At 65.9% G+C, this 19,695-nt stretch overlaps 5 protein-coding genes across 5 annotated transcripts; 4 read left to right on the top strand and 1 right to left on the bottom strand.

Moving 5' to 3' along the window:
- Positions 1-1,571: 1,571 nt before the first annotated feature.
- On the top strand, positions 1,572-2,252 carry EMIHUDRAFT_362577 (hypothetical protein). Its single transcript, XM_005788669.1, has one exon. It carries the CDS (start codon positions 1,847-1,849, stop codon positions 2,033-2,035), a length of 189 nt encoding a protein of 62 aa, XP_005788726.1. The 5' UTR covers positions 1,572-1,846; the 3' UTR covers positions 2,036-2,252.
- Positions 2,253-4,400: 2,148 nt separating this feature from the next.
- Positions 4,401-7,091, top strand: EMIHUDRAFT_70806 (hypothetical protein; the record flags this gene model as incomplete). The annotated part of the gene is made up of 6 exons (XM_005788668.1): positions 4,401-4,553; positions 4,697-4,851; positions 5,247-5,352; positions 5,394-5,495; positions 5,924-6,127; positions 6,858-7,091. 6 exons carry the CDS (start codon positions 4,401-4,403, stop codon positions 7,089-7,091), a joined length of 954 nt encoding a protein of 317 aa, XP_005788725.1.
- Positions 7,092-9,826: 2,735 nt separating this feature from the next.
- Positions 9,827-10,487, top strand: EMIHUDRAFT_110338 (hypothetical protein; the record flags this gene model as incomplete). The annotated part of the gene is made up of 2 exons (XM_005788667.1): positions 9,827-10,219; positions 10,398-10,487. The coding sequence occupies 2 exons, from the start codon at positions 9,827-9,829 to the stop codon at positions 10,485-10,487; spliced, it is 483 nt and encodes a 160-aa protein (XP_005788724.1).
- Positions 10,488-13,981: 3,494 nt separating this feature from the next.
- EMIHUDRAFT_70809 (mitochondrial L-galactono-1,4-lactone dehydrogenase) lies at positions 13,982-16,269 on the bottom strand (the record flags this gene model as incomplete). The annotated part of the gene is made up of 7 exons (XM_005788666.1): positions 13,982-14,074; positions 14,146-14,346; positions 14,425-14,607; positions 14,669-14,962; positions 15,006-15,270; positions 15,487-15,563; positions 15,649-16,269. The coding sequence occupies 7 exons, from the start codon at positions 16,267-16,269 to the stop codon at positions 13,982-13,984; spliced, it is 1,734 nt and encodes a 577-aa protein (XP_005788723.1).
- Positions 16,270-19,044: 2,775 nt separating this feature from the next.
- Positions 19,045-19,695, top strand: EMIHUDRAFT_54755 (hypothetical protein; the record flags this gene model as incomplete). Its single annotated transcript, XM_005788665.1, has 1 exon — positions 19,045-19,695. A coding segment is annotated over one exon (651 nt), but the record flags the coding sequence as incomplete, so codon positions are not given.

The following is a 19,695-nucleotide window of genomic DNA, read 5'->3' as shown; positions in this document are numbered from 1 at the left end:
TGTCGTGGGCACAGCAGCTGGTCCTCTCGCGCGCCTTCGCCTCCGACATCAACAAGGGCGAGCGCGGCGCCACGTCGGGTGCGATGGGGTCCCGGGCGGCACCAGATAGATGCACCAGATAGATGCACCAGATAGATGCGGGAGACAACAGACAGGCCCTCGCTCCCAACCAGCCCTCGCTCATTTCCGCCCCACGCCCTGCACCGCCAGCCCTTGTGCTCCCCCAACGCAGGCGCCGCTGCCTCCTCCGCCGCCGCCGAAGAGCGGATTCCAAAAGGCGCCCGAGCCCAGACGCCGAATACGGATGCCCTGTATTCCGACTGGCACTCGGGATAGACTCGGCTGACCGTTCGCTGTACCCGCTGTACTCGTAGCCCGTGTGCCGCGGTGCTCGGAGCACGCTGCGCGCGCCCGTCCTCCCGCCCCCAGCTCGCCTGTCCTCGTGCGCAGGCGTGGGAGAGGTCGGAGCTGTCGACCGTGGTCCAGTACGGCTGCGGAGAAGCGGCTCCCGTGGACTCACTGACGAGCGATCGGCGGAGGCTCGACCATAGGTGGCCACGCGGATGCCGAAGCTGCCCTCCCTCGACGACCTCAAGGGCGCGATCGGCGGCGAGCCCGTCAACGACCCCTCCTTCGCCATGGCGCTGATGCCGATGCTCGACTCGTTCAACCACAAGTCCGGGGCGGTGAACGGCTGCTCCTTTGACCCGGAGGCGTGCCTCGTGCCTCACCACACACACAGCGCGTCAAACCCACACGCCACACCCACACGCCACACCCACACGCCACACCCACACGCCACACCCACACGCCACACCCACACGCCACACCCACACGCCACACCCACACGCCACACCCACACGCCACACCTACGCCTACACCGCTCCACACCGCACCGCTGAGGCAGGCGGGCCACTTCCTAGACACTTCCTAGGCACTTCCTGGACACTTCCTAGACGCACCACAGAGGCGGGCGGGGCCACTCGTGCCGGGCCGGCAGGCATGCACGCGGCCGCGTACAGACGTCCCGTCCTGCGCCCAGCCGCGGCTCCTCACACCGCCTGCGTCTTACTACAGGCGAATGCGTTTGTGCTGACGGCGGGCGCGCCGCTGCGGCGCGGCGAGGAGGCGTACATCTCTTACGGCGACAAAGGCAACGATGCGCTCCTGCAGCTGTTTGGCTTTGTCGAGGCCTTCAGCCCCGCCCGCGCGACTGTGAATGGATCCTGCAAGGAAGGGACCCGACCGAGGAAGGAATGGATTAGGCATCCAACCCGCACGACTCCTTCCTCGCCGTCGGCCTTCCGGAGCACGTCGCTGCGGTGGCGCGCGACAGCTTCCGCGGCGGCGGCGGCGAGGCGGAGGTGACTCGGCGGGGACGTCTCCTCGGCTCGGCGTGAATTTGCTCGGAAGTGGTGGTCCCCGGGCCTTCCCACAGGTGACTCGGCGGGTCGGCCTCATCGACTCGCTCGGCCTCGGCCCCTCTCTCGCTTCGGCAGAGCTGACTGCGCGCGGGGCGCCACAAGGCACGTGGCACGCGCTGCGGCTGCTTCTGGGCTCGGTGGAGGAGGCGAGATACAGCCGAGATACAGCCGAGATACAGCCGAGATACAGCCGAGATACAGCCGAGATCTGGCACGCGCTGCGGCTGCTTCTGGGCTCGGTGGAGGACGCGGCCCAGCGCCGCTCGCCCCGGCTGCGCGCGTGGAGTTTCCTGCGGAGCGTGCCCCGAACTTGCCCGCAGGTGTCCGGCGACCTCGCCCGGCTGCGCGGCGCCGTCTCGCTCGAGACGGAGGCGCGCTGCTGGGCGGCGCTCCGCTCGTACTGCAAGGCGGCGCGCGCGGCGATGGGGGGCGCGCGCAAGGCGGACCTCGCCGAGGCGCGTTCCACCGCTTGCCCGCCGCGGCGCGCGCTAGCGCTGCAGCTACGCGCGGAGAAGAAGCGGCTCCTCTCCGAGCTCGAGGCGGCGCTCGTGGCAGTCGAGAGCCGCTCGCGCAAGGCGGGCAAGCCGCTGTCGACTGTGGCGATGCCTTGAGGCAGCGGCTGCCAGGCGGAGTCGTACGACGATCTCTTCTAGCGTCCAGTGCAGGTAATACCCGAAAGGATACCTCGGAAAATCCGGCAAATGCCAACCCGGTAAACTCCGAAATATCCTGTGTTGTGCGACGGTGTATCAGTCGCCTTATGTGCCACAATTGCATATCCGCAATCCGACACGCGGGATATTGCAACGGTGGCATTTAAGGCGACTGAAAAACACCCGGATCGCCCAACGCCCCCGCGCAGAGAGGCGTCCTGCGCAACGGAGAACGGTGGCAAAAGCAAAGGTGCGACTGATACACCGTCGCAAAACTGCATTCCTGGGTCGTGCGGAGATGCATCCGTTTGGGCACCGGCGGATAGCAGGTGATTGCTAAGGTGGGTTTCGAACCAGTGACAACCGGCCCCCGTCTGGCACTGGGGGGGTGTTTGCGCCCCGATTGCGCCGAGAAGTCGAACTGGGAACTGCGGGCAATTCGAAACTCGCGACCCAATAGTTGTGCGACGGTGTATCAGTCGCCTTATGCCACCGTTGCATATCCTTATGCCACCGTTGCATATCCGGGTATGCAACGGTGGCATAAGGCGACTGATGTACACCGTCGCCGGTACGCCGCATGTTGTCGTTAGGCGGGGATTGACGACCCAAGACGTAGAGCTGTTCAACGTTGGGAGCTGAACAGTGTTGCTAGTGTTAACAGTAACAACAGAACAACAGTGGGGCTCCCCAACAACAGTAGCTAACGTTAGGCCGGCTGAACAACAATAAGGAAGGGGCCTCGGCAGTGACCCACGACGATCCTTCAGTCCAGTGCGGGATATGCATATGGTGCAGGGGGCGGGGGCACATGTCCCTAAATCCCATCTCGCCTCAGAGTTTGACCGTTTTATTTCATTTAATTTTGCTCTCCCCAGCCTGCTATCAGCCTACTTGAGAAACCGTCGCCGCGCTGCTGCGGGGTGCTGGGGCTGCTAGTGCTACGCGGGGCGCTGTCTCTGCGCAGTAGTCGTTTAGGACTGAGCGCACGTGATCGTGTGCGAGCAGTGCGTGGTGCATGCTGTCGTCATACTCGTCGCATCAGCCAAACGTCCAAGAGAAGGAATCCGCCACGCGGACCTTGGCAAGGTAAGGAAAGGTGAACTTCTCAAGGGTGGGGGGGGGGCAAGGGGGGGCGATGGTTGCGGACCTTGATCGTCTCTTGGCCGCAGAGCTGCGAGAGGAGGAGCAGATTGGAGGACTGGAGCGCTGCGTTGAGCACGCTAGCAGTCTGGCCAAGCGTCGAGTTGCACACGCGTGGGCTCGTCCTCCAGTACACGATGCCGCGTGACAAGTTGGCCAGCGCGTGCGCGAGCAACGCCCCCTCGCGCTGCCTGAAGTGCCAGCCGTCTCGTCGATCCGCGTCGAAGATGTCGTCCGAGCCCGCGTGCAGCAGCAGCAAGTCTGGCTGAAGCTGAGCTAGCCCGTGCCAAAGCCCGGTGTAGTAGACGCGCTGCTCCCAACCAAAGGTGATGTTTGTGTTTTGTCCGACGATGAACTCGCAAGCGGCCGCGTCGTCTTCGCGACCGAAGGACCCTGTGCCGCAGAAGGCCTTCTCCGCATCACGGACGACTCGCGGACTAGGAAGCTTCGCAATGGGAGACATTGCCTGTTGCCGCTGAGCAGCATAGCCATTGCAAAAGCGAGGTGTCGTGCAACGGAGTTTCCACCGACAAAGACGCGCTTGTTGCGGAGACATTCGCGGTAGTTGCGGAGATCGTCAGACGGCTGCACGAACATGCACGCGCCGGGGTTGGCGTCGAACGGCCTCATACCCTTGAGCGTCCTGGCTCTCATCGGGTGTCGAGAGGCGGATACGTTTTTACTCCCGGCCGAGGGGCTCTGGGTTCCGGCTCCGACCCGGAAAGGGGGTCTGTTTACCACGACTCGCGCCAAAACGCCCTACCTACCTATCTATCCCCAGGCCGCGCAGCGAAGCGAAAAAAGACGAAAAGAGGGGGTACCTACCTGTTGCAGGGCCCTCTGGGGCGGTCAAAACCGGACCTACCTACCTGTTGCATAGGGTGTCACCGTGGTAAACAGACCCCCTATCCGGGTAGGAGCCGGAACCCTGGTTGGAGAAGAATGGGTCGCTGCGGTGTAGAGGGTCAGCTCGCGCGAGAGTGGCCTGTGAGCCATCGGCTTACATTTACCCTGTTTCTCGCACATGGAGTGCGAGGTACTCGACTGAGGACTGTTGCCATCCGCATCCCAAGCTGTCAACACTCCCCTTTCTCCCGGCTCGGTTGCGGCGTGATTTTTGTTCTCCAAAAGAAAAACTGTGCCCGGCCGAGGACCAGGGCGTGGCTGCCCTAGGCTGTCAATGGCCAGCGAATCGTCGTCGGTGCCGGTCTCCATCCTGACCGGCTTCCTCGGCGCTGGCAAAACGACGCTGCTGCGCCACCTCCTCACGGAGAAGCACGGGCTACGCATCGCCGTCATCCAAAACGAGCTCTCGGCGACGTCTGGTCTCGAGGTGCGAGCCGCATCTCCAGCCCGTGTTGCCCGGCGCCGTGCACCGGTGACTGCACGTCGCCTGCGTGCCTGTGTCAGCCAGCTACCAGCGTGCCCTCTCAACCGCCACGTTCACTGCACTGCGCCGCCGCTGCGCCGCGGTAGGCGTCGACAATGCAGGGTCCCGGCGGCGAGACGTTTGACCGGTGGATGGAGCTGGCCAACGGGTGCGTCTGCTGCGAGGTGCGCGACGAGCTGCCCTTTGCGCTCGAGCGGCTGATGGAGGCCACGAACACATTAGATGGGAGATATGTCCGGCCGTGTGCCGCCGGAGCGTGGTTGTGTATTGTGCGGCTGGCCACGTGTGGGCTGCAGGGCAATCATCCCGACATCAGCCCGCATCTGAGACGGTAGGCCAAGGGGCGCTTCGACTACGTCCTCATCGAGACGACGGGCGCGCGCACCGCCGCTGAGAGAGAGAGAGAGAGAGAGAGAGAGAGAGAGAGAGAGAGAGAGAGAGAGAGAGAGAGAGAGAGAGAGAGAGAGAGAGAGAGAGAGAGAGAGAGAGAGAGAGAGAGAGAGAGAGAGAGCGAGGCTCCCCTCTCTCTCCCGCACCTCTGCCGGGGAGGTGAGGCGCGCCACTGAGGAGTGTAGGCATGGCGGACCCCGGCCCCGTCCTAACCCTAACCCTAACCCTAACCCTAACCTAGCCGAGGACTGTAGGCATGGCGGACCCCGGCCCCGTCGCGGCGTCGCTATGGCTGGACGACGCGCTCGAGTCCCCTCTCGAGCTCGACGGAGTCATCACGCTTGTCGACGCAGTCCGCCCCTAGATGCCCGCCGCAGAGGCGCTGTGCCGCAGAGGCGCTGTGCCGCAGAGGCGGTGTGCCGCAGAGGTCTGTCGCTCCGGCCGGCGCTCGTCCAGACGCGTACTCGGCTGCATGACACTGTCCTCAGTGCAGCCGTGCGGCCTGTCCTCGTCGGCCCGGTACTCCCACCCTCAGCCGCTTGCGTGGCCACCCGCTAGGCTGTCCACGCCCACCGCCAGCTACACACCGTCGAGTGCTCCCGGCAGATCGCCTCGGCAGACTCACTCGTGCGCCTCTAGCCGAGATGGCGCGAGATGACCGCCGAGAGTAGCCGAGAGTGGCAAACCGCCTCGGCAGACACACTCGTGCGCCTGTTGCCTCGAGCGCGGCGGCGCGGCACGAGCGCACACACGCGCCCGCGACACGTCCGCGGGCGAGCGACTCTGGGTGCGCCAATCTCTGGGTCTGCCCATCTCTGTGCCCGCGCCTTAGGTCCTCAACAAGTGTGGCGACGCGGCGTCGGCGGGCTTCGCCCTCGACCGCCTCTGCTCGGCGCGGAACCGTCTCGGAACCGTCTCGGAAGCTTCCCCTGCAGGCGGGCGTCGACCTCGACCGGCTCTGCGCGCGGCTGCGGGCGATCAACGCGGTCGCGCCGCAGCTGCGCGCGTCGCACTCGCAGCTGCCCGTCGCTTCGATCCTCAACCGCAGAGCCTACGCGCGCGAAGGGCCTCCGCCGCTAGACGCCGAGGACGCACCCGCGTATTCCGACCAGCGCTCGAGAGGACACGTCTTCAAGCGAGCACCCTCTTTTCTCCTACCCAATCCTCTGGAGGCAGCGCACGAACCCCGCAAGGCTTCTGCACACCCCGTTGGTCGACCCGCGATGCAGGCCTCTCCTGCCGCGCGCGCCGGGGTGCGGCTGGGCGACGACTGCTCCGGTCGTGTGTTCGCCCGGCCGAAGGAGGGACTCGCCGAGCGCCGCACGAGGCTGTCCGAGCGGTCCTGGCGTAGGTTGCGACCGCGACGGCGCGGCGGGCGGTCGGCGCAGGTCCGGCATGCGGCGAGTGCGAGGAGGAGGAGGAGGCGGAGGCGGGCCGGGAGGAGGGTGCGCCGCGGGTGGCGCAGGGCCGCGCCGCGCCCACTTCGCCCGTTTCTTCCCCCGTCTCGCTGCACGCCGACCGCCGCTTCGGCACGGTGACGTTGCTGCTCGGGCGCGCGCCGCTGCGACTGCCCCTACTGCAGGCGCGTGCGCTCTTGCGGGCCTACGAGATGGCTGCCGAGATGCTGCCGAGATGGCGCCGAGATGGCACGGAGATGACACGGCTTGAGTCGAGCCGAGGTCGAGCCGAGGTCGAGCCGAGGTTGTTGTTGAGTTGTCGAGTGGAGCCCCCCCAAACCCCCCCCTCTCACAGGGTTTCTTGGCGAGCCTGTTCTGGCCGGACGACGACGCCGATCCGCCGCCAGCCGCCCCCCACGGCACCGCTGGCGAGGCGGCGGGGCCGGCCGACGCGGTCGAGGTGTACCGCGCAAAGGGGGAGTTGGCGGTGGCGGACGAGGAGGTGGGGGGCGTGGTCGCGAGATACACGCTGCAGGCCGTGCATGAGACCTGGGAGCTGGAGCGCGGCCGGCCTTGGGGTGAGGAGGAGGTGGCCGAGAGCCGACTCGTCTTCATCGGCCGCAACCTCGACGAGGCGACCTTGCGCGCAATGCTGCTGGCGTGTGTGGCGTGCGAGACCGAGAGGCGGTCGTGACCCGAGGCGACACATCGTCTCTCTTACAGTCAAATTAAAAAGGGGCAGCCAATCTCCAGCCCCAAACCAGCCATCTTACATCGAGGACAGGATACCCAGTGGAAATATCAAATTAAATGCACGAAATGGTGTGCCGTGCCGCAGTTTTGAGCACGGTCGATGGAGATTGTACGGTCGCATTGGGCATTGACACAGGGTGACACAGTCAGCCTTCGCCGTCGCTCCCACTGCTACTGCTGCTACTACTCCTGCGCTCCCTCCGCTTGGCTTTGCGCTCCTTCTTGGCCGCCCTTCTCGCCTTTTTTGCCGCCTTCCTGGCCTTGCGTTCCGCCTTGCGCTGCCTCCGCCGGTCGTCCTCCCCGCGCTCGTCGCCCGCGCCCGGCTCCGCTTGCTGCTCCCGCGCCGCGAGCAGCTGCAGCTTCCTCTGCGCTGCTCGCTCCCGCTCCTCGCGCAGCTCCCGCTGGGCCGCGTCGGCGGCGGTGCTCCCTGCAGGCGTCGCTCCCGGCGGCTCGTCGCGCGGCCGTTTGCGCGCCCCATCCTGGCCGCGCGGCGGCCGCGCGCGCGGATCTGTCGCTGCGGGGTGCGCTGACTCCTGCTGCTGCTGCCGCCGGTGGGCGTCCCACAGCTCCTCGCACTCCACGACTTTGTTGTGCGCAGCGACGTGCCGCATCACACGGCCGAGCGCCGACGCGTTCACGCTCGGCTTCGTCCCCGCGGCGCCCACCGGAGCGCTCGTCGGCGCCCAGAGGCCGGTGAAGCGAGGCTTGGATGCCATGTCCAAAGCCAAGGGTTGTGGAGCGCGGCGGACCGCCTCGCCGGCAGCGGAGGACTGTGAACACCTCAACCTCACATCCGCCAAAGACAGCGACCTGCTGGCAAAACCGAAAAGGGACATGCTTGCGCCAGCGTAGGCGAAGGACCCGCTTTCGTAGGAGCTCTGCGGAGCCGTAGAACGCGAGAGCAGCTCGCGACGGGCGCTCCCCCATACCAGACGCCGTGGCCGTAAAAGGTGTCGGGAATCTGGTTGTACGACGAGTCGCAGTAGACAACCCCGTCGAGATTGGAGGAGGCGCTGAACTCGAGGCCAAGGTCGCGCGTCGTGTAGAGGTAGCTGAGGACGGCGAGAGCGGCCTCGTAGTTCTCGATCTTTGGTCGGTGCATGAAGCAGCAGAGACGCGCGTTGTAGAACTTGATGTCGGGGCGCGTCCCGCCGATCCGGTTCAGCCCGCCCATGAGCGGGAGGGAGGGCTTGTCAGCGACGGCGCGGTCGTCCTCCTCGCAGGTCGCCCCTGTCATGGCCATGAACTCGGGGCAGCGAGACGACTGGACAGGCGTGGTGAAGTCTTTGGAGCACTGCGAGCTGAGGTACTTCTTGTACAGCTCGCAGACGTAGTTGGTCTGGAAGACTCGCAGCTTGCGGGCGGGTCGATCGCGAGCAATGTCGAAGCCAACCATGCGCCTCGGCTCGGAGACGCGGGTGGCCTTGAAGGAGCGGCAGTAGCGCGCGAATGTGGATGGTGTCGACTCGTCCCTTGGTCGGGCTCTGGTAGCGGACGAAGATGTCGTCGACGTAGACGACGGCGATGATGTAGCCTCCGTCATCAAAGATGATGCGGAAGAGGTTTGGGTCGGCGGCGCACTGCTCGAACCCGCACGCCTTGAGGACGGCGGTGTTCTCCTTCTGAAAGATGGCGCCACCTTGCTTGGTCCCCTCGAGGCCCTTGAGCAGACGGCACGCCTTGAACTTTGGGTCGACGAAGCCGTGGGGCTGCTCAACGTACATCTCGACATCGAGCTTGGTGGTGGAGGTGAACGCCTTGACGACGTCCCAGCGCTCGAGCTCGTCGTCGTTGGCTTGCAGTCGGCGAGGAAGATGAAGAGCGTCTCGATCCGCAGCGTGCCGCAGTGAGTCTTCCGTGTCTTCTACAAGGACGACGGCTCCGTCGACCGCTTCAAGGCGCGCTGGGTCGCCTGCGGGTACAGCCAACGCCCTGGCATCGACTACCTCGAGACTGACACGCGGGGAAAGCAACTTCTCGGAGCTTCCGGCTTGAGCACTTGAGCACTGGATCTTAAGGGGGCGGAAGGGGCTAAAATCCCGACCAGTGAGACTCCGCCTATGCAACACCCCAGAGAGGGGCTGCCATCGCCGAAGCTGTGCCTAAGCATAAATAACTCTTAAACCCGCAGCGGCCCAGGGGGCCTTGGGGGCAGCCTGCCTGCCGGACCGCCGCCGCACGGCGCTAAGCACCAGAAGATGAATGTAGTTGATGGATCGGGCTATCGTCCGTGTGCCTCCCCCCTCCTTTGCGTCAGAGTGGGACCTACGCCGCGCCGGGTATGGGGCGCGCCCGGTCCTCGACGGAGCCGCGCGCCCCGAACGACCCAGGCGGCGCGAGTAGTCGTCGTTGAACCTCCGGCACGTAGTTGCCCGTGGTTAGCGCCCGCCCGCCCCCCGCCGTCCGTCGCCTCGCAAAAGAAAAAAGCATCATCAGCAGCAACAGAAGGAGCAGCGCCGCCGCGCCGCCGCCGCCGCCCGCGCGCCGCCGCCCATTTGTTTGCTGCGTGCTGCTGCAGCCGCCTCCGCCAACGCCGCAGGTAGGTGATCCGAGAATGAGGAGCCAGTGCGGTTGTTTCTTTTTTCGCACAGTGTTGTGCTTTTGAGAGCGCCTTTATTTTCGGAGAATCGGGTCGGGCCAAGGTGCAACCAGCGTCGATCGGTCGAGCCAACGCCGATGTGCAAGCCAGCGTCGCTCAAGCCTGCGCTCAGGCCAAACATCGTCCACCTCTCTGAGATCCCGCCCGGGTACAACCTTGACCTCTCAAAGTCGTCTCATTTCAGAGTCAACTTCTCAGTCGGCCAGGCGGCCGCGTCGGCGCTCGACCCAAGTCACAACGAGTTCTTCAACCTCGCCACCGACATAGTCCCACTCGTCTACTTCTCTGCCGAAGCTTTACGGCTTGCCACCACTGCCGACGGCGGCAGCGGTCTTGACAGGGGCGGCGGCGGCGCGGCGCCAGCTCTCTCGGAGGCTGTCCGGATGTGCATCTTTGCGACCGTCCTCCAGCATGCCACGTCGCTCTTCTCTCACACGTTTACGTGCTGCTCGCCGCGTGCCTCCCGCACGGTGAAGCACGACGAAAAGCACTCCCATCCCTTCTGGCCTGCCCTCGAGACGGAGATTGCCACCGCTTGCAGTGCCAGGGTTCACACTAGGCCGAGTAGGGGTGTGGACAACCGCCGCAGATCCACACTAGGACCTCGTAGCACAGTGGGCGCTCCACCGCCCCCCCACACTCTCTCAGGTGTGGCACGTGGACTACGCGGGCGTGCTCATCAACTTCCTGTGGAACGGCCCCGTCATGGCCTTCATCGCGGCGCGCCCTCTCCCCTAAATATGAATAGTAGTCGGCAGCCGTAACTCCAAGATCGGACCCCTACCCACGCCCAAGCGACAGCGACAAGGGACGTGGCGTCAAAACCACACACAAGGACTCTGTGTGTGGGGGGGGGGCGGGGGGAGGGACTCGTGCTCACTGAGACAGACAGTGAAGCGCGCAGAGACACGAGGGGCGAGGGCTGATACCAAGAGGAGCGAGCAAAGAGGAGGGCCTCGAAATCTCTCCCTCAACCTGGCTGCACGGCTGTGCGCCGCGCCCCTTCACGCGCTCAGCTGTCGAGCAGGCGCCCTCTCTCGGCCTCGACGCCTTCTGGCACCCGTGGGCCGCCATACTAGCGGCATCGAGCGCGCTGCTGCTCGGCGGCGCGGTGAGATGCAGCTCTGACGCAGCCGAGAGACCGCCGAGAGACAGCCGAGACGCAGCCGAGATCCAGCCGAGACCTCGCAGCCGAGATAGAGCTTCGCTGATCTCGGATGATCTCGGCTGATCACGCCTCCCCTCTGCCAGGTGCGGCTCATGCTGCCGGGCTCGATCGCAGACGCGCCCGGCTACGAGCCCGAGGACTTCATCACGGCGAGATGCGCGCCGAGATGCGCCGAGATGCGCTGAGTTCTTTGAGACTCTACGAGAGCCGAGATGCGCCGAGAGCAGCCGAGATGCGCCGAGATGCGCCGATATGCGCCGAATGGAAGTAGACTCGGGGGACTAGTGCAGGCGCGCCACCGGCCTCGCAGCCTGTGAACGGCGTCTCGTCTCACACGTGCAGTGGCCGCGCACAGGCTTGCACCGGCAGCCCGCCGCGGCTCGTCTTCTCCGCCGCCGCGATCTTGCCCGTGTACGCCCTCACTGTCGCCGCGGCGGCGCAGGGCCACGCCCCCGCCCTCTTCTCCGCCGCGGTGTTGCCGGCCGCGCTTCTGCTCAAGCTGCGACACTGGCCCGAGAGCCTGTTTTCCGCGTCGTCCGCGTTTGACCGCTCGCCGCTGCACAGCCACAGCGTGTGGCACCTGCTTGTGTGGGCCGTGCAGGATCCACACACGCCTCCCCTCTCCCTGGGCTCGTGGAGCAGCGAGGGGTTTCACGGGCGGCTTCTTCTGGGGAGTAGGCGGGCTATCTCGAGCTCTTTGAGCGGGCGCTGCGCGGCACCGGCAGCGCGGAGGGGGCATGTGCGACAAACGGAAGAGCGTGCTGGTATCTTAAATAAGACTGTCTTTGACTGCTAGTTAGCTACCAGGGCCCTCTTCTTGTAAACCGATTCTCCCTGCAAGTGTACCTTACTAGCATTGTTCCATCATAAAGGTGTGCCTTATATAGTGATTCGGCCGCTCTCGAGCACATGGCGCATGCCTCGCCCACACGCGCGCGCGAGCGGGTACGACCAGGGAAGCAAAACCAAAAGTTGCTGTGTGAACTATAGGAAGACGCTGATCATACGGCTTTAGATCAGACGCCGTTCACACCGTCTCCCCAATTATCACACTCACACAGACAAGTGTGGGGAGGCAAGGCACTGTGAATCGCCTTATCATGATAACTTATCTCTCACAACACACAAGGACTTTGCGGAGATCAGCAGGAGGATGTACGACGAGATTAGGAGCAGCAGGGACCCGAGGGACCATGTGGAAGACGGCTAGTGCTAGTTAGTCCCCCATCGGGAGGACGACCCCGGCTAGTCGCCGACCACACCCACAAAGAACCCTGCACAAAGATCGCAAGGGCGGGGGCCTGTTCCTTTTTACCCATCTCACAGTAGAGAGGTGTCCGTTTTTATTTATTTATTTAGGACGGGACCCCTCTCTCTCGAGGTTCTCGAGGTGGATATCCTTTGGCCGCGTTGGGTAGCGAGGATTGGTGTAACCCGAGCCACGGAGGCGTGTTTTCTGACGGCCGACCGTCAGTGCACGGAGGTGCCCCTTCTCCGACTGCCCCGGCTAGTTCCCGAGGTCGCGCGGGGCTGACCCCTGCGTCCCCCGAGACCTAGCGCGGGTGGGTTGGAGGGGGCTCGCTGCAGGGAAGGGCTGTGTAAGAAGCCGATCCCCGTAGTCCGCCCCGCTCCTCCCCATCGGGCCGCATGAGCGGCCACGCCTCGCAGATTCGTTTTCGCGCCTGGGTCAGGCGCGCGGGGCATGGCCCATCCCCCGGGTCGCTCGACCAGCGATCCGAAGAGTGGCCGCTATGCGAAGGAAAGAGTGGGGCCCTCGGGGTTCGGTACGCCTCGTCCGGCCCCCTCCGAGGGGGGAAGGGAATTGCGGGGTCCCCACGGGCGCCTCAGTTCGGCCCTCCCGAGGGGGGGAGGGGAGCAAGGGGGTGGGGGGGGTTGGGGTGGTGGGGGGGGGTCTCGGTTTCATGTGGCTAATACTTGCCTTTCGGGGAGGGGCCTCGCGGCGAAGGCGCGCAAGCACGCCCGCTCTCTACCCCCCCTCCCTCGAGGCAGCAAGTAGGCAGCGAGAGGAGGTCTCGAGCGCCTATATGAAGGTATGTGAGATGGTGATGGGAATGGGTGGTCGGTCGGTCAGGCGGGCGGGCGGGCGGGCGGGCGGGCAAGCGGGGAGCGGCGGGTGGGCGGGGCGGAGCGGGCGGGCGGGGTGATCGGGGGAATCGTGTCCACAATCAGCAGCAGCGGAGCAGCAGCAGCAGCAGCAGCTGCTGCAGCAGCAAGCAGCAGCCTGCCGCAGATTGCTGCCGTTGTCAGCGCCGCGATCCGCCGCCGCGCCGCCGCGCCGCCGCCGCCTGCGCCGCCTGCGCTCCCGCCGCCTCGCAGACGACTCCTCTCGCGCTCGAGGAGCCGCGCAGCGGGCCGCGAGGTGGATGTCAAAGAGCCGCAAAGTGGCGAGGTCATGAAACCATCAAAATTTGAGGTTGCTCGAGACGGCCCGGAAACGGTCCCGCGTTGTTGCCCCGGTGCTGGCGCATCACACCTCGGCCGCGAGGGGCCGGCTCCGCCGCTCAGTCGAGCAGCAGGAGCTCTGGCATAAGTTTGTCGACAAACTGGTTCGGGACCCCTCGGGGGCTGTCTGGTATAGCCCCAGCCGACTCCGCGTGAACTCACAACTCTCGAGGGATCTCGAGTTGCTCCCTGCTGCTCGGTGTACGAACTCTGTTCACACCGAGCAGCTGGGAGTGGCTGCGGCTAGAGCAGACAGCCTCGGGGGGCATGAGGGTGAACCTTCTTTCAGATAAACACCTTCTTTCAGAGAAAAACACGACTCCGGACGACCCAAGACGCACAAGCACAGACAGTCGAGAAGGGAGAGCGGACACTTCTATCTTCAGCTTCTTTCAGTGCACTGGTACTTTTAGCTTACTGGGAGAGACCGGGAGAGGGGCGTTGTGTTCTCTAGGCCCTAAGTGTATGTAGCTCTTACGTACATTCCACTGCTGACGGGGTTTGCGATGTCTTTTGTAGAAAGCTGTATCCATTATAATGTGCCCTTCTCCACACCGCACACGCCCGCGTGTCGCCGCGAGACGTCCGAGACTCGATGTTGTCACGGGTCCGCCTCGAGCAGCGCATCGAGCAGCCGGTTGCTGAGAATATTCTTCGGGTCAAGCTCCCTGCGCGCCGCGTTGAACTCGTCCACCTGCGCGAGACGAGTCGTGGGCGGTCACGGGGGCAGGTCCGCGATGGGGCCCCGCCCACCAACTCGCCCACCGGGAAACGGTCGCGCAGCCGGCGCCGCACGGCCGCGCGCTCGGCGGCGTCCGCTGGCGGCTCGATTTTGGCCCAATGCTGGTGCGCGTCGTACTTGGGCCACAGCTGGCGGCGGCAGACCGCGTTGTAGTCCCAGAAGGCGTCGGTGATTGCCTGCCGCGCCTCCGGCCGGTCGATAGGGAGGTACATGATGATGCCCACCTGCGGCAAGGCGCGTGCATGGCGTGGGCGTGGCATGATAGGGGGACGCGCCCGCAAGCGTACGAGAGAAGCGCGCACCCACGAGTGGAGGTCGTCCTCGCCCGCCGAGTGGGCGGGGCTCATCGGCGACGCAGAGCGGCGCGACCAGCGCTGCTCGATCGGCGACGGCGCTGGGATGTCCGAAGCCTCGATGAGGGCGAGCAAGTCGGTCATGTACTGCAAGTCGCGCCTACAGCTCTCGGCGGAGCGTCGGCTGCCTCTCTCGGCGCCCTCACACGGCCCGCTCGCTCCCGCAGGCCACGCGCCCGTCCGAGGCGCCGACCGCGCCGCACGGCAGCGCCACCTCGGACACCCACTGCTGCCCTCCGCACTCAAAGCCGAGAATCCGGTCGGACCAGTCGACACGCGCCTGCGAGAAGGGGCCGGCGCGTCTCGAGCGCATTGCGAGCGGAGGAGCCGGCCCGGCATGGCGGGGGAGGCGGTGGGGGGGCGCGGGGGCTTGGCTTCGGGGGAATCGCGCCCCCTGCGAGCGCTTCCAAAAGGCAGCCTCGGCGCGGTTCACATCCGCGACGTGCGACTTGTCGAGCGGCGCGAGCTCGAGCAATGCGTCGCGCAGCTGCGCAAAGTTCATCCCCGACGCGCCGGCCTTCTGGGAGCACACAGAGAGGCATGTGGGCCGGGCGGAGCCGAGGTGGAGCCGAGGCGCGAGGGAGGGGAGGGGTGGGTGCGCCCGTCGCCTGCTCCGGCGCGCGCTGCAGCAGCAGCTCGCGCAGCGGCTCGGTCGCCCACGCCTCGTCGACGGGAGGGGGTGGCGCGCCGCCGCCGTCGCCCTCCCCGAGCGGGTCGCAGGTGACGACGACGACCGTGTCCGTGTGCGGGATCCACATGTACCGCATGTGCTGGTGCTGGAGCAGCTCTGCATGCCTCGCCTGCAGAGAGAGCTCCTCGAGCTGAGGGCGGGAGCACGGCGTCGTGCGGTGGGGCTCCGACCATCGCGCGCAGGCAAGGGCTGCGACTACACTCGGATACGCGCTGGAATACAGCGGCGAGCACGGCCGAGCCCGTGTCTCGTCGAGCGCGAGTCGGGCTGCACGGGCCTGCCCTCCCGCAGCATCCTGCCCTCCGCAGCATCTAGTGCACCTCTCCGCGATCCCCGCGCGAGTCTCGACGCTGACGCGCTGCACGAGCTTGTGCGCCGGCACGCACTGCAGAGTCACCTTGCCAAAGCGAGCGGGCGTTGAGCGCAGGGCCGTAGGAAGAGCGAGGGAGAGTGCGAGGGAGTGGGAGGAGCGCCTCGGAGACGACGCCGAGCGCGCCGAGCCCCACCCTGGCCAGGCGGAAGAGGCGCGGGTTGTCTGCCTCGGAGAGGCAGATCTCGCCCAGCGCGGGCGTGATCAGTCGCATGCTCACCACCTGCTCGTCCACCGGAGGGATCGCGGCGCCCGTGCCGTGTGCTCCGACCTGGACAAAGCCGCCGATCTGCTGCTCGGCGATGGAGGCGTAGTTTTGCAGCGTCAGGCCGTGAGGGCGGAGCGCCTCCACCACCTCGCTGACGCGCGCACCCGCCTGCACCGTCACCTGCCGCCGCTCGGGGTCGACAGAGAGGATCTTGGAGCACTGGGCCATGTTGATCATCGCACCGTCTGACAAGCCAATCCCGTTGGGAGAGAGCGCCGAGCCGACGACGCGAAGCTTCTGCCCCGCCGCGTGCATGAAGGCGATGACCTGCCCGACTGCATCCGTCGAGTCCGGCTCAAAGTAGAGCGACGGCATCGCCGAGTGCGTCGCCGACCAGTTGGAGATCTCCTCGTCAGCGGAGCCACCGAGTGCCTCGCCACCCGAGAGGAGCTCGGCGACGGAGCGGTGGCGCGACAGGAGCGCCGCCGTGCCGCTCGCGACGGCGATGCGTGTCCGTGCTAGCATTCTCGCCTGTGCCTAGAGAATTCACCAAGAAAAACTCCTTTTCTTGGTTTTTCGCGTTTCCTCTTCTTCAATGTATGTGGCTCTTACGTACATTCCCGGAGGAGGACTGCTGACAGGGTTTGCGATGAGGAGTGACCCGAAGGGTTTCTCGGGGTTAGTGCACCACTAACCGCCTCTGCAAGAGCACTACGCCTCAGCGGGCTCATACTAGCACCCACCTCGCGAGCCGACGTTCTGGCTCAACGAGGCTGCTGCTGGCACTCGGGGCCGACTTTCTGGCCCAGCGAGGCCGCTGCGGGGCACACGGCGGCACGGGTCACTCCTCAACACTAACCCCCGTCGAAGCAGGAAGTATGGGTGTGTGTGTAAAGGCGGCGCGGCACGGCAAGGGTCGGCGGTAAGGCGGCGCGGCGGCAACAGACGGCAGGCAGGGCATCGGACGGCGGGACAAACGGCACGGGGCGTGGCACTGTAGTAGCGGCGGTACGGCGGCACGGCGGTAACGGACGGCAGGGGGGGCGGCGGGCTAAACGGCAAGGGCGGCGCGGCACGGAGGAAGGAGCGGCACGGCAGGGAGGAGCAAGGACGGCGCGGTAACGGCAGGATCACGGATAGGCGTGGCACGGATAGGAGCGAGCGAGAGGCTAGGTGGCGGGAGGGCGAGGCGAGGGTGGCGGCGGGCGGATCACGAGGAGGTAGAAGGTCTGGCGCGAGCGGGCGAGCGTTCTTTCTCCCACGAGCGTCCGTCGTGTTGTTGGGAGTTGTGGGTGTTTGGCGGGCCAGGATTTTAGATGCTGCTCATGTTGCTGGCGCCCGCCAGGGCGCACGGCATACGCCGACTCGCTGATGAGGCGGGTGACTGCTACGTCGGAGACGGCTCCACCTACACCGGCAATGTGTCGGTCACCGCCAACGGCACCGCCTGCCAGCCGTGGGCCGAAGATACGCCTCACACACACACACACCACCACGACTTGCCGTCCAACTACTGCCGCAACCCTGATGGAGAGCCCGCGCCGTGGTGCTACACCGTCTCGCCCGACGTGCGGTGGGAGCTCTGCGACATTCCTCAGTGCGTGTCAGAGGAGGGTGCGGGCAATGGAAACACCTCGCAGTCTGATGGGGCAGCCCACGTGGGCGGTGAGAGCAGCGCGACAGTATGCACCAACACATGCAGTCACCCGTACGACAACGAGTGCGACGATGGCGGCGAAGGCGCGCTTCAGAAGAGAGCGAAAGAGCGATCCTCCACCTGCGTGGCGCATTGTATGCTTTTCATATTAACCCGCCCCACGCGCCTTGGTCGCAGGCTCCCTCTGGTCGTTTTGCGATCTCGGCTCGGACTGCGCGGACTGCGGCGATCGCTTTCTGTACCCCAAGCCACCGCCGCCCCCGCACGCCCCGCCGGCGTCGCCCGCGCCGCCAGACGCCCCGCCGCCGCCGCCGCCGGCCCCATCGCCACCGCCGCCAATATCTCCTCCAGCCGCGCCGCCGCTGCCGCCTGAACCGCCCCCGCCGTCGCCGTCGCCGCCCGATCCGCCCTACACCCCGCCGCCGCCGGGACACATCGCGTGTCCCGCACCGCCGCCGCCTCCCAAGACGAGGATCGACGAAACCTGCCCTGCCTGGCCAGGGAAGGAGGCGCTGGTGCCGCGCGACGACTTCGAAGCGCTGCCCCGACTGACGGAGGCGCAGGATGAGACGGGTCAGTACATCCCGCTCTTCGGCGCTGGTGGCATCAACACCCTCGCCAGCGGATGCCCCGTCACGCTCTCCCTCAACGCGCGAGAGTCTGCATATTGCCGGATATGGATTCCCGCCGGCGCGGTGCTGAGGTACGAGTGGGAGGCGAGCCAGCCGTTCGTCGTCTTCTACGACTGGCACGTCGTGCCACACTATGTCTCGGCAACCGTCGACGGCCAGTTCTCCGCCGACTACAACGGGCAACCCCAGACCAAACCCACAACCCCCTAGCCCTGGCCAAACCCCCATACCCCTCCCCTCACCCCCACCCTCGCCCTCATCCTCGCCCTCACCCTAGCCCTCGCCCTCGCCCCCACCCTCGCCGCTAGATATAACTACTTCACGCGCGAGTCGGCGACGGTCTACACGTTCGAGCCCGACCACACCCACGGCCGAGACTTTTACCACACCGCCTCGGAGGGGACCAACGTGTTCTGCGGCGAGGGTGCCCTCTACCCGCGCGACTGTGTGGTTGGGACCGATCCGGCCATCAACGAAGGCTGGGCCTACCTCACGCTCCGCTCGCTCGCAGACGACTACGACGACGCCGAGAGCGGTGAGCTGTGTCGGTAGCTTGTCTACGCCGATCGACTAGCTATGGCAGCTGCCGGTTGGTCATTTGTAGGCGTGCTGACTGCGGAGCTCACCTTTACCGTGCTGCAGCGCACCGAAGGGGGCGGTATTCCGCTGCCACAGCTGCGGGCGCTGCGGGAGCTGTACGAGTCCACCTGCAAGCCATCGCAAGAGCAGCTTCCCCTCTTCGACCTCTCCAAGCCACCGCTGGACGTGAACCGGCACTGGACGAGTGAGCACCACCGGGCGGGCCGCTACTCGTTCGAGCACACCCTCGACCCTGCCGAGACGTACGCCCACCAAGCGCGCTTCAACACCTCGGGCGACGAGCGCAACTACGACACTCTCCCCTATTGCGAGTGGCTCTTCGCCTCGCGGCTTGACTCGAACTCCTCCGACCCGACGGCCGTACTGCCAGGCCCGCCCGGGCTCGACGGCGCAGGCGACTGCCAGCAGCTCGCCGGCGTTACGTGTGATCACAACGGCAACGTCGTCGAACTCGACCTCAACGGCCTCGCCCTCCGCGGCGAGCTGCCCAGCTCGATCGCCGACCTAACCTCCCTTGAGAGGCTGGCCATCTCCAACAACCAGCTCAGCGGCCAGCTGCCGCCCGCCATCTTCTCGTCGCCAGTGCTCAAGCGGCTCGACGTGACCCACAACCACTTCTCGGGGCCCATCCCGTGCCCCGCAGACGACAGTCCGCTGCGCCAGCTCGACCTCTCTCAGAACGAATTCGCCGTCGGCTTGCCGGGCTGCCTGTTTGTCGCCGCGCCGCGGCTGGAGCGGCTGGCGATCAACTACCTCTCTCTCAACTCGGAGCTGCCCGCTGAAATCAAGGAGGCGACGGCTCTGAAGGAGCTGCTCGCCGACCATGCCGGTCTCACGGGCCGGTTGCCTGGCGAAATGCACTGTCTCAAGCGCCTCACGCGCCTCTCCCTCGAGCGGAACCACCTCAGCGGCCCCTTTCCGCAGTGGGCCGTGGACGGGATGAGCTCGTTGCGCGAGCTGCGCCTCTCCTTCAACGGCTTCAGCGGGCCGCTCCCGACCTTCCCCGCGTCGCTGCCGCTCGAACGCGTGTACCTCGATCATAACCGCTTCTCAGGCGCCTTT

Source organism: Emiliania huxleyi, assembly GCF_000372725.1.
Source record: "Emiliania huxleyi CCMP1516 chromosome Unknown EMIHUscaffold_133, whole genome shotgun sequence".
Classification (NCBI taxonomy): Eukaryota; Haptophyta; order Isochrysidales; family Noelaerhabdaceae; genus Emiliania; species Emiliania huxleyi.
This window is presented reverse-complemented; position numbering and strand designations above follow the sequence as displayed.

Bases quoted from the DNA above. Each gene is read 5' to 3' on its own strand.
- EMIHUDRAFT_362577 (XM_005788669.1), top strand. From the start codon at position 1,847: ATGGGGGGCGCGCGCAAGGCGGACCTCGCCGAGGCGCGTTCCACCGCT.